The sequence below is a fragment of the Desmodus rotundus genome, chromosome 5, assembly GCF_022682495.2.
Source record: "Desmodus rotundus isolate HL8 chromosome 5, HLdesRot8A.1, whole genome shotgun sequence".
NCBI classification, from domain to species: domain Eukaryota; kingdom Metazoa; phylum Chordata; class Mammalia; order Chiroptera; family Phyllostomidae; genus Desmodus; species Desmodus rotundus.
The window spans coordinates 124,506,690-124,520,225 of NC_071391.1; the positions used below are offsets into that span (position 1 = coordinate 124,506,690).

General features: G+C 48.5%; 1 protein-coding gene across 1 annotated transcript in view; it reads left to right on the forward strand.

Moving 5' to 3' along the window:
• Nucleotides 1–229: 229 nt before the first annotated feature.
• PRKCE (protein kinase C epsilon) overlaps nt 230–13,536 on the forward strand; it is a 470,124-nt gene continuing 456,817 nt past the window's right edge. Inside the window, exon 1 of the mRNA XM_024552856.4 lies at nt 230–1,552. Coding sequence (XP_024408624.2) covers nt 1,205–1,552 — 348 coding nt within the window. The 5' untranslated portion in view covers nt 230–1,204. The remainder of the gene's footprint in view (nt 1,553–13,536) is intronic.

The following is a 13,536-nucleotide window of genomic DNA, read 5'->3' on the forward strand; positions in this document are numbered from 1 at the left end:
GCCAGGCTTCCCCCGCTGCCGCCACAACCCGGGCAGGCTCGCCCGCTCTACGTCGCCCTCTTTTCAGCTCACTTTTCCCGTATTGCTCCCCCAACCGGCAAAACTTTCTATTTCCCTAAACACTGGAGCGCGCGCGCGTGCCCGCCCATGCACACACACTCTCACCCACACACACGCGCACACACACACACACACACACACACACTCTCTCTCTCTCCCTCTCTCTCTGACGTCTTTTGCGCATTTCCTGCATTAGAGGGAGGGAGACTTGCTCTCACACCGACGGAGCGAGAAGGGACCGAGGGGGAGAGCCGGCGGGCGGCTAGCGAGCTGCAGCTGAGAGCGGAGACGCGCAGCGGGCGGGCGCCGGCGCCCAGGAGGTGGGGCCACGCAGAGTCACAGTCCTGGCCCCGCGGCCGCGCTGCGCACCGCCCGGTGCCGGCCTGCGCCCCGAGCCGGAGCCCGAGCAGCGGCCACCCGCGCGGATGTGAGATTCCGTGCTCCTGGACCCTCCCGATTGCCGACTGTGGCGCGGCGCTGTTTCACCCAAGAGGCGGCAGCGAGCAAGCTGTGAGGCTTGTGGATTTTTAAAAAATTGGCTCCGAGGCGGACCATTTCCTCTCGACATGCATCTGTCTGGATAGACTGAACATCCCTCGGTCCATCCCCCGCCCCGCGCGGTCAGAGGCGGGCGCTGGGTGTGCGAAGAGGATCCGGGTTGAAATCTGCGCCCCGGGTTCTCGTCCCCGCCCCACCGCCCCCTCGCCCTCCCGGAGTCAAAATTTCCCGGGGATTATGTTTCGGAAAGGTAGGTGAGCGCCCGACGCGGCGCCGCTTCACGCAGCCCGGACGCGGAGAGCCAGTGAGGCGGCGAGACAGTCCCCGTGGCCGGCGGCGGAGCCGACAGCTCCTCTCAGCTTCTGGAGGTGCCGCTTGTGGTAGGGGGGGAGAGACTTGCTCCAAACGCGAACGTACCCCAGCTCTCCCCCCCTCCCTGTTTTCCGTTAGGAACCCGGCGAGGAAATACATGCACTCGCTGAGAATCGCCCGCGCCAGGGCGCAAGGCTACAAGGTGTAGGCTGAGTGTGGGGTGGGGCGAGAGGGGACTCAGGAGTCCCCGAGGCTCGGAGCACCCGGGCGGCTGTTCTTCATCCTGCCCTCGGGGCAGACGGAGTGACCCCGGCCCCCACTCCCTGCCCCGACCATGGTAGTGTTTAATGGCCTTCTTAAGATCAAAATCTGCGAGGCCGTGAGCTTGAAGCCCACAGCCTGGTCGCTGCGCCATGCAGTGGGACTCCGGCCACAGACTTTCCTTCTGGACCCCTACATTGCCCTCAACGTGGACGATTCGCGCATCGGCCAAACGGCGACGAAGCAGAAGACCAACAGCCCGGCCTGGCACGACGAGTTCGTCACCGATGTGTGCAACGGGCGCAAGATCGAGCTGGCCGTCTTCCACGATGCCCCCATCGGCTACGACGACTTCGTGGCCAACTGCACCATCCAGTTTGAGGAGCTGCTGCAGAACGGGAGCCGCCACTTCGAGGACTGGGTGAGTCGGGCGCCTCCCAGTCCAGGAGCCCTGCCGTGGGGTCCAGGATAGGGCGGTGGTGGTGCGGGGGACTCATGGCCTTGGCATTAGTAGTGGAGTGCGGGGACTTGACTGTCATCCGGAGTGTGTGTGTATGCATACCTAAGCCTCAGCTACCTTGGAGAAGCACATTCTATCTACTTCGTAGCTGGGTAGAGGTAGTCCTGGGATGCGGGGCGGGGGCGGGGGCGGGGGAAGACAAGACTTGGAAAGAGGGTCTGGCTCTCTGCCCTCTCCAGCACAGCTGGTGCTCCAGGGAACTTGCAAGCTGGGAGAGCCCTGAGCCTCCAGTGCTTGAAGGTTGGCGAGAACCTGGCGCCTTCCACAGGTGCGAGGTGGGCTGGCAGTATGTGATTGTGTGTGGGTGGGTTCTTCTGCCCTTGGAGCTGCACGTGAAGCCCTAGACTGAAGGCTTCTTGCACGTCCCGGTCAAGGGAGCTGCTCTATTTTCCCTTCTGAGAGGAAGATAGCTTGTTTCTATTCTGTGGCATGGTGGTTAGCTCATCTTCTGACATACGGGGAGAAAAATGTGTTCTCTAGGATGTCCCCACGGGGTCCAAGAAACAACAGCCTAGCTTGCTTTGCCCAGTGCATTGGCCATCCATCCAGACTGTGTTGTGTCTCAAAAATGGTTCTGCTTAGAAGTAATTGGAAATCAGTGCTTTGAAACCTACTTATAGTGTTTCCCTGTTTTGATTTTCAAGATCCTGTGTGATGAGATGCCATTTCTGAGATTGAGTGAATTGGTGACATTGTCAAAATATTAGGAAATAGGCCTTGTCCCTGTGCTATAAGCCAAATGCATTTAACCTTGGCACCCAGGGAAGCAGGGAGAGGCAAGCTTGTTTTAACTGTTCTTGGAGGGATGGTGTTAAATGAGGAAATGAATTTCTGTATTTTTAGACTTGTTACCTGCTTCCACCTAGTGCCAAGTGTGGTTCTGAGTGTGTGTGTTTTCAGGATTCTTTGATCCACACAGAAAGAGAGGTATTGGCTTCTCATGGAGAGATGTAGAGAAATCACTGTCTTAATTATTGAGAACAGATAATTTCATGATTGTCCCAGGGCCAGAGATTGCCTGAGAATCACCTTGGCAGATCACCTTACATATTTTTTTGAGGAGGTAGAGTTTCAGGGGAAAATCAGAAAAAGCCTGTTCCCCTTATGCTCGCAGCTGTGCTGAAGCCCTCCCGAAACCATGGTTACGGGACTTGCAGGGGAGCTCCGACAGGCCACACCAAGTGCAGCCCTGGGTGATATGTGACTGACACTTTGGGAAACAGGCAAACCTTTATGGAATCCCGAAGAACACAGTGCCATTCCGTCCCACTGATGCCTCCCTCCTGCCACCTGAGTTAGTTCCCACCGCGTGCCCTTTCTGCACGTGACTGTTAGTCCTTTTCCCATGAAAGCAGTTTGTGTCTGAGGGGGAGCCGAGGGCATAGCTCATTTCAGAGCCAGGACTAAACACTAAAAAACTATGGGTTTCAAGTTGTGGTTGTTTTAGAATAGGAAGGAGAAAAGAAAACACCAAAAACCCATGACTATGGTTGTGAGGGATGGGGCCTTTTGCTGTGTATGCAGAAGAAGGAGTTGGACAGGAGGCAGAGAGCAGGAGAGCATACAGTGCGTCCGCTTTTATCCACAAAACAGATCTTGGCTCGGGGGAGAGGTGTCTGCGTGCCTCTGGTGATGCTCTGCTGGGGCTCAGCCAAACCCTGGCGCATCAGGGCACCATCCCGCTTTAGAGCACATCCTTCCAGTGAAGCGTGCGGTGGCCACTAGTCTCGTTCGGTTATCATTCTCTAAGGTTCTCAAATTCATGTTGGATTTGGCCCTAGACCAGATCATCTAGTGCACAGGCAAGTTTTACGGACAAGAACGTGGTGTCCCAGAGGAGCTAAGTGGGTACCCGAGGTCATGTGACAGGCAAAGGTGGAGGAGGTAGGGCTCAGACTATTGCCCACCGTGGGTCTGGTGGAGAACTGAGCCCCCTGGCCTCCCAGTCTGTTCTCCCTGCAGATAGATATGCTGTGTCCCTGAACATTTTTACTGAACGTGACAATTCAAAGTCATTATCACTTTTGCCTTACAGCAAGTGTGAATTAAGTATGACAGATATTAGACAGATTGAAAAACCTGAGGTACAGAAAGGCCAAAGTCATAGGATCATGAATCAAGAAGTGGAGCTGGTTCTCTTGCTCATCTAGTGTTGTTTGCGCTAGTGGAGGCCGTGGCCACTCTGGTTCCTCTAGCCTGAGGGTGGGCATGCATCAGCAGAGGGGACTTGCCCTTGGAACAGGGACAAATTGCATGAGGGCCAGGAAGTTCACCTTTCTCATTCCCGCCCTGGGGACAACTACAGAATCACACCTCTGGGTAGAATTCCTCCGTTCAGGCCTTTGTGCTCTCTTTACCTGGCTGCGATGAAGAGATAACACCCTTTCTTAGGTGTGGCTGAGAGCAAACCTGTCCTGTTCAGTGCGGGCTCTGTGGGGGCCGCGACAGGGACCTCTCTCACTGCGGCGGAACATTCGTTCGCTGCTAATGCACGTGCATTCGCCCAGCTCCTGTTCGGCGCTCCGATGCAGCCAGGGAAGTTTAGCACTCTAATCTGGGGCTCGAAAAGACCATGGGTGCCTCTCAGGGGGCTTCCATTTCACTAGGGAAACAGCGATGAGTAGATATGGAGGGACACTTAAGTAGCGATTGGGTTCTAAGTGAATATTTGAAGGAATTCAGAAAGGGAGTAGGCCGGGAGAGCTGGAAGAATCTGGAGGGTTCCTGGAAGGAGACATGCACTGGGTGTGAAGCGTGGGTGACATTTAAAGAGGTATTTACAAGAGGAGGCCCTGTTCCAGGGTCATGGGCACAGCTGGAATAAAGGCGGAGAGCGCCTGTGGTCCGGGCTGCAGAACGGAGAAGCGTCGCTGACGTGGAGCGGACGGAGCGTGCCTGTCGGAAGGGAGCAGCCAGGATCCTGTTTCCCCAGCTTAGGACTTCTTATCCGGGTACTGCCTGTGCTGCTCCTTACTGAATAGTTTTCACCGTTGATTCTTTGACGTTCCCCGTGAGCCCCACTGTTTTCATGAAATCACAGGGTTGGACACCGTGGCTGTAATTTTTCTTCATTCCCGTGAAAATAAACACATGGCCTCTAAAATGAAAAGAAAAGGAGTTCATCTCAGGTGCCTCTTGAACTCATTAGTGATATGGGGGATACATTCTGGAAACAGTGGAGTAGGAGAGTGTGCAGAAAACTGAGGCGGATTTCAAAATGTTTAAAAGCCAGGCGGAGATAATTGTTCTCCAGATAATGAGAGATGTATCAGCTGTGATGGCAAAGGGAGTTCTCTAGAGAAGGCTTATTACAGAGAAATGGGAAGATTTCACTTGTGCTTGAAGCAGAATTCTGTTTAACACCATCGCTGTAGCTTGGTTTTCCAAGAACAAGCTATAGCTTAGATTTCCTAGAATGAGCTATAGCTTGGTTTTCCAAGAAAGAGATAATAATACTCCTCAGGCTTTGGTGTGCGTAAGAATCACTAAGGGGAAGGTGTGAGAAAGATAGATCCTCTTGCCCACCTTCAGAGCTTTTCATTCTGTGGCTTAGGATGAGTGCTAGGAGTCCTCATTTTTAACACACTGTGTTCAGGGTTTGGACCAGACCATGCTTCGAGAAACAATGGGCCAGAGTAGCTCCAGGCAATTAATGTATCAAGATGTTGTAGATATATTCTGAAATTTTCTAGTAGACCTTTGTAAGTCCTAATGCAAGACTTATCAGCATATTTGTGTAAACTGTGGGGATTCATGTTAGAACCCTAGGCTGGATGGAGCTGCATTTGTGTTTAGGATGGATGGTGGGGAATACACTAGATGGCAGAGGGTAGGTGGCGCATGCAGGTGACAGCTGGCTGGTCCCCATCACGCTCAGGAGTTTGCTCTATGGTTTTAGCAGTCTATATATGTCTGTATACTGAGCTGAGTCTCCATCCTCCCATCCTCCCACTCCCTTGCACCACCCCAGCCATGAAGACATCTTTGGTTTGGGCCACTCCCTTGCTTCATCCTGTACAAGAGTGCTCATAATACAGTGGAAATGACAAAGTCATCTTTTGAGAGGTGGTTCAGCAGAGTGCTTAAGGGTAGAGCTCTGGACCAAGGATGTTCAGGTTTGAATCCCACCAATCACTTTCATGACCTTGAGTGAACTATTTAACGTGTGCTGCTGTTTTTGGAAGCAGCCCAGGTGTCTATCAGTAGATGAGTGGATAAAACAACTATGGGACATTCACACAATGGAGTACTACTCTGGTGTAAGAAGAAAATCTTATCCTTTGCAACAGCATGCATGGGCCTGGAGAGTATTATGCTAAGTGAAATAAGTCAGTCAGAGAAAGGCAAACACCATATGATTTCACTCCTATGTGGAATCTAATGAACAAACTGACCTAACAAGCAAAATAGACTCAGACTCATGGATGGAGAGCAGGCTGACACCTCTGTGGGGAGGGATGGGGGCGGTGGATGGATTGAGCAAAAAGGAAAAAGAACTCATGGACATGGACACCAGTGTGGTGATTGTGGAGGGGAGGGGAGAAGGTGGAGGTATAAGAGGGTATGGGGGGATAAATGGTAACGGAAAAAACACAATAAAAAATGAATGATTAAAAAAGTAAAAGTGAGTATAAAAAAGTGGGTGGCAGTGAAAGTCCCTGGCTCTGATAAAGTGGGGCTGACGTGGGTGAAAGTTCAGTGCCTGACCCTTAGTAAGGGCTCAGCGAGGGTTTGACTGCCGCACTTGCTGTTGTGTCCCCTAAACCCCATAAGGATGGCCCTAGGGAGGGCTCTTGATTGAGCTGATTATTCTAGAGATCCCCAAGAAGCCAGCTTTACGTAGTCTCCAAAGTTTTTCTCATCCGTGGGGACAAGACACTGAAGTTTCTGTTTCATATTTCCAATGTAGCACATTGACAGGGCTTCTCAAAATTATCCTACCTTGCTGACCCTGGGAGAGAGCCCACACCCTGTTTAGAAAAGCTAGGCTCTGGGGCTGATTCCCCTTTGGCCCCAGGATCCCTTGGGGAGATTCTCACAATGCAGAGGCCAAGGACAGGCTCCTCTGGGTGTGGAGGCTGAAGCCTTGGGTGAAGCCGAGGACACCTGTGGTTAGTCCCCTGCTGAGTGTCTTCCTCATGGTGGCCTGAGCACCCCTTGATACACACTGCCCGAAGGTGTTTAGCTTCAGGACTTTTGTAGGGAAACCTTAGAGGACCTATGAAGATCTCTGTCATCATTTGAATAGATTCAGGTCTGGAAACAGGCTGTGGAAGGACTGGGAATGGTCCATGGACCCTTTTATGTACCTAAAGCTGAATTTGCCCCGCAGCAGTTGAGGTTCTATGCATCTCTTGCTACCGTGTTCCCTACTGACTCCCAATAGTACTAACCTTCTAGTTAAACATTGTTCCCTTTGGTACATACTGGTTATTTGACAACTACCCTAAAGGTTGATTAGTTCTTGCCCCAGTGCTATCACAGATAGCTGCTGGCTTTGGGGCCCTGAAGTTAAAGGGCCTCGGGTTTCACAGGCAGTCCAGCCTTGTCTGTCTGTTGTGTTTCTCCTGTGTGTTCGACCAGCAACCAACTCAGAGAGTATTTTAGGCCCTCATTCCCTAGCTTCTAGAGGGCTCCCTCCCTGGAATCTTGAGTTCTAACCATAGGATGTCTCTACCCTTTACTAGTTGTATGCCTTTGGGCATGTGACTTTACCTGTTTTTTAAGTCTATTATAAACCTATTTTTTCATCTGTAATGTGGGAATACAATAGTTCTTACCTCCTAGGGTTTTTGTGAGAAATAAAGGAATCCATGTAAAGCTCTTAGCAAAGGGCCAGGCTACAGTGCATTCTAACAATATTAGTAATATTTGAAGAGTTACATGTATGTATTCATAGCTTTAGAATCTTCAATCAGAACGTAGATGCAGTGAAAGATATTGTTCTCCTTGATTTATGAATGTATTTATCAGAAAAGTCTCACGTAGTCTACAAATAAGTTTAATTTAGTTAGTTAACAAATTGCCTTTTTGAAAACATTACAATTACTTGAAATGAGATTGTTTTGGGAAGCGTAGGAATTGTGGCCACTGTAATCAAAGGTTATTTATTGAAGCATATGGGTGATTGGAAATAGGGGTATTTGAGAGCTGCCGTGTTGGTTCTACTAACCTCATTGCATCTAGTTTCAGTGCTGTTGACTCTAACTTCCTAATTCCAACCCATACCTGCCCTTGAACTTCTGAATTCATGTATGTGGCTGCTTTCTTGACATTGCCATTTGATTTGTACAAGGCAGCATCTCAAACATAAAGATGTCTAAAACTGTACACCTGATTTTCCCCCTCCTTGATCTGAGCCTCTCATAGTCTTCCCCATCTCAAGAAATGGCAACTCCATCCTTCCAGTTGCCCAGGCTGGGAACCGTGAGAAGCCATGTTTGACGCCTCGTATCCAGTCCATCAGCAACATCTGTTGTCTCTATTTTCAAAATGTGTCCCAGATCTGGTCATCTTTCTGACACCATTCTGGCCCACATCCCTGTCATCTCACACGTGTATTATTGCAGCAGCCTCCTAACTGGTTCCCCCCATGTAATTAGGTCATGTCACTCTGCTCACAGATCCCTCCTGACCTACCAGGCTACCGTGGTCGGGCATCCTGTTACGAACCCTCTGACCCCTTGCTCGTTACTCTTTACCTTGTTCACTCCTCTCCCGGCCACACTGACCCAGCTGACACCCCTTAAAAATATTTACCATGATCCTGTCTCAGTCTTTGCACTTGCCATTCCATCTTTTTCTAGAATGTTCCTTCCCCAGATACTCTCACAGCTCAAGTCTTTACCAAATATTACTTTCTCAATAAGGCCCTTTTTGGCAGTCCTTTCTAAAATTTTACCCTCCCCTTGACATTTCACATGCTCCTTTCCCGCTTTATTTTGATCTTTAGCTCTTACATACTATATATTTTTCTTACTTATTTTTGTTGTCCACTTCTAACACCAGAACAGAGGTTCTGTAAATGGCAAAAGTTTTTGTTCGTGACTGTATTCTTGGCTCCAAGAACAGTTCCTGGCACACTGTTGAATGAATGAAATTCATTAAACAGCTGTGTATTCACTAGCACCTACTATGGGAGACATGGGGGGGCGGGGCTTGGTAAACATGAAAGTTGTGTTGATATTATTCCTGCCTTTGAGGAGTGTGACCAGTTGAGTGAATTTCTTAAACTATCTTTCTGTACAGCCGAGAAAAGGAAGAAGAACAGGATATTTTACTTTATAAAAATCTGTGTTATCCATAAAGATATTTTTATGAGGGAATGCTCTGTTATTTCCCATATGGCGATTTCTAAGCTGAAGCATCTCATTGAGTCTGAAGTTTTGAAAGTAGGAATTATATACCTTCTAGATGCCCAGCGCCCATGCAAGATGCTGGGGAGAAGGAAAAGGCCCATTTGTCCTTCCTTTACAGAGTTTAAAATCAAGTTTAAATTCTCATAAGGGCTTTAGATACGAAACCCTTTGTAGCTTTGGCAGCAACAAGAAATGAAATTTTAAATTCCAGCACCTGAACTCACAGAGCTCATTGAGACCTATGCAGACAAAGCTTCCAGGGGTTTTGCCCAGATTAAAAGAACTGTAGAGCAGGCCTGCAGTATTTTACATAAATAAAAGCTACACTTGGCAAAACATTATATTTCTCTCCAAGTTCCTCTGGGTATATATGGGCTCGTTAAGTAATTACAATCTATTATAATGCTAATCAGTAGGACTGCACCTGTTTGAAATCTAGTTTTCTGGCAGAACCCACGGGAAGTAGCCAAAACTCTGCTGTGCTCGTAACACACACTATCCTCATGGCAGCCTCTGAACAGAATGGGACACTGCAGAGGGAAGGAGACTGAGCTCTGTAATGTCCTGTGTGTGAGGAAGAGAAGCACAGGCCCATACCAAATTCAAGTGCAGAAAGCAGGACCTCCCTGCCCCCTTCCCCTCCCAGTCCCCTCTACCTCACCTTGAAGTCTCAGAGAAGTAGTTTGTAACCTGGTGAAAAGTCACCTTTATTTACCACCAAGGAGTAAACTCGAGAGATAATGCTCTCAAGAAGTAGATCAGAGTCAAAATGTAATCACAGTAATGGGGATGGGGAAGGTGGGGGGGTGGGGGAGAGGGAGGTGGGAGAGGTTGTGGGGGTGGGAACCAGAGGGAGGTGGGGAGGGCTGGGGGTTAGGCTGGGGTGGGGGGGGAAAGGCAGAATACTGTACTTGAACAACAATAAAATTAGAGAAAAAAATGTAATCATAGGTTCAAGAGGGTTTAGAAAGATTATGGGGGGTGACTCTATAATTAATTATTGAGGAAAAAAATGGTCTTTAATTTTGCTTATGTCCTTCCTGAAGAGAGTTGCTTGTTTTTTTCAGACTGTAGCATCTCTTGGTGCCAGTTGACTTTTCCCCAGCCAGATGTAAGCACCTGTGAGCAGGAAGCGTTTCATCCCCGCCCCCCAACATGGCTAGCCGGTGGAGTTTGAGCCACAAAGCAAGTCCGTGTAAGCTACTCATTCATCATTTGGTTGAATAAAAGCCTGCCCCTTTGGAGTCTCTTGTAGACACTCAAATTAGGCAGCATTCTTGAATGAGACTGACTTAGATTCTGCTCTTTTTAGAAGTTCATCTGGTATAGTCTGAAAAGAAGGGTGGCGGACTCCACTAAAGATTCTCACCAGTGAAAACTCGGTGTGTTCACTCATTGTCCCAGCCATCTTTTATCCACTTAGCAAGTATTTATTGAATACCTTGTTTGCCAGGCTCCATGCCAGGAGCTGGTCCCTGCTGCCACGGAGCATATAATCTTGTAGGAGACACAATATGAATCAATGAGTAACATACATCTACTGGTATGTAAAATCACAGCCGAAAAGCAGAGCTCATCACAAGCCTTTCAGAGCTAGGGACGCCTAGACCTCACCTCTTCAGGGTAGGATTATATTTTTCCCTCCTGGAAAATTTATTGAACTGGGAGTCAGGTGACCTTTATTAATTGGTGGTGTTGGACCTTCGATTCCACATTAGCATAGTCTGTGGCTCTGTAAGGCCCCTGTTAACAGGGATCCTGACTTGGCTGTCTGCATTATGGGCCTTGACTTTGCTCAACCTCGTACTTGGTAATATTTCATCTTTATTGTTCTCACTGAAGCTAAGTCTTGTCTCCCCTGAAAGAGTGCCAGCTTCTGCTTTCGTTCCCTCCTCATCTTCCTTCACTGTTGTGCTCAAGAGCAGAAAGCGATGATCGATGGCCTGCTGTTTGACCTGGTGTTCAAGACCCACAGAAACACACTTATTTTAAAATGGAGCCCTCTCTCCAGATCACCGAGCCACTCAAAAGAGAGTCTGAAGACAAACAAGCAAGCAGAATTTCTAGAATGCAGGGTCTCTGAATCCATCTCCCCACTTTCTGGGTTGATGATTACCCAAACCATTTCAGGCAGCTGAGAGAATCGTCAATCAGCCAGCGAAGCTGGGGCCTGTCACCCACCAGTGTCTGCCAGAGCGTCTTCCACTTGCTGTGATCAAAGAGGCCCGGAGTGCTGCATGTCAGATGCACGTTAGTGTATTAAAGTCTCCAGGACGGCCTGCAGCAAAGGGGCTTGCACGTCCCTGTGTGTAACCAACCACACGTTTCTGTGATGAAGATATTGCTCTTATTTGTGAAAAAATTATTAGCACCATAGAACTAGCGTTTTGTGGACACGTTCTGAAAAACAAATTGGATAAAAGAAGAAATAGACCTTCCTCAAGTGGGCCATTTGGGGATTCAACATTAACACCCTTTTATGAAACAGTGGAGTCGAGGAACTGTGGGAATTCACAGGAGAGGGGATTCCTGTCGGTTCTAATAGTTAGAAAAGGCTTCTTGGTAAGATTTTGAGCCAGGCCTTGAATAAAATGGAACCTGAATAGACAGGAAAGGGGGCCCCCTACATTGGAAGAAGAGCAGAAAAAAATGTTGGACAAGTAGTTGTTAGCATTTGGGGTTATGAGGGCAGCCAGGAAACCGGAGAGATTAAAGTAGGACTGCAATCCAAAAACGATTGCTTTGTTGAAAACACACACACAACCAACAAGCTGTCCAAAGAAAGGGAGTGGTGGAGAGAATGGATATTCATTCATTCATCTAGCCAGCCTGCAAACTAGCCAGCCAGCCACTCAACAAATATATATTGAATACTTTCTGTGTTCTAGGAATTTTGGTTGGAGCAAAGTGTTGAACAGAATCACTCATGATACACTGAACTTTTGGTTATCAAGGAAATCTATCCTGCGGGCTGACCTCAATCTCCCACGCTGTATTCGCAGTTGATTTTCTCTTTGTTTATTTCTTGATAGGACTGGTAGAGGTGGAGAATAACTTTGTAGCATCCTTCATGTCGAGTGGTGGCTTGTCCAAATTCCTGAATCTAAAAAAGTACTGTGGGCTTTGGAGTCAGTCTGTCCTGGCTTGCATTCCAGTCTTATCAGTTTGGGCTGCATGATATTGGGCAAATTATTTATCTGTATCCATCTCCTTATCTCTATAAACTGGTAATAATAGCTCTCTTGTAGAATTATTGTAATGATAGATGAAACATGTAAAAGTGCCTGGCTTCTAGCAAGTTCTTAGGAAGTGCTAAGTTGTTATTGGTAAATACCTGCAATTAATATGTATTATTAGATACAGGTAAAACTGTGCTTCTGTCTGAAGATTTTGTTCAGTAATTACCAACTGAGGAGTTTGAAGCAAAACCTTTTCCCATGTCTACTTCCCTCCCTCTCTGAAATTGGCTAGCAACAGGAAACAGGAACTCAGGGTTTGCTGAATTCCAAGTGTGCAGAACTAAAATTCCACCTTTGACCCTTCTTAGTTCGGCCCTGGGGTGGGAGTTGAGGTGAGCACGGATTACCTGCCCTGGGGCTGGCTTTGGTCCCAGTGGTTGGATACGTGACGCATTGTTCCCTCATGTGTTTTTAAAGAGCAGAGGCAGTGTTGCATTTTGACCTGAACATCACCTGCCTTAGCTAATGAGCCTATGTGGTAACTGAGGTTTGAGGCTGTCAGAGCCCCTTCTGCTGTGATCCAGGTGACCTCATTTTCCAGCCCTGTGTGTCTTACACAAGCCCACCCTCTCACGCAGCATGCGTCGATTGCTCTGTCGCTCCCCCGCGGAACACCCCCCCCCCCACCCCCAGTGTGGTCAGCGCACAAAGCTGCTGCTTTTGACCAGGACGTCAGAATCGCTGAGGAGTAACATGAGTTGAAGAACAGCCAACCCTTTGAAAAGATTACTGCACGCTCCTAAGGAGCATCTCTTTGTCCCTCTGTGGGAAGAGGAGGAAAGTGTGCTGTCACTTCAAGATGAAGGGCTTAGCTTCATGTTAAAATAATGCCAGCATTAGCCAAAAGTAGGGAACAAGCTTTTTGGTCTGGGACCCCTTTTGAGAACCCTAGAATCACAGAGGTGGCCTCTGCCCTAAGGTTTGAAGTTCAGATACCTGTTGAAAGGCTACAGCACCCCACAGCTGCTCCTTTTTCCCATGGTGAATATCGGGGCTCTGGTCACAGAAGGTACACAGCCACGACCATCTAGCTGGTTTAACAATATTTTTTCCACTTTGCAAATGACTATCTCATTTAAGTTCCAGGTGCCTGGGTACTAATTCATGATGACAGCTTTAGGATTGGCTTTCATCTCTTTATTGGTCTGTTTTCCTGGAATCCAGAGGACTTGTGCAAGAGTTGTGCAATGGCACTAAATACCCTCTGGGGTGCTCAGAACCAACAAACAATTGTCTCCTTCCAGCCCCAGTTGCTTATAGGACAGGAGTCTAGCTCATCGTCCCGCCA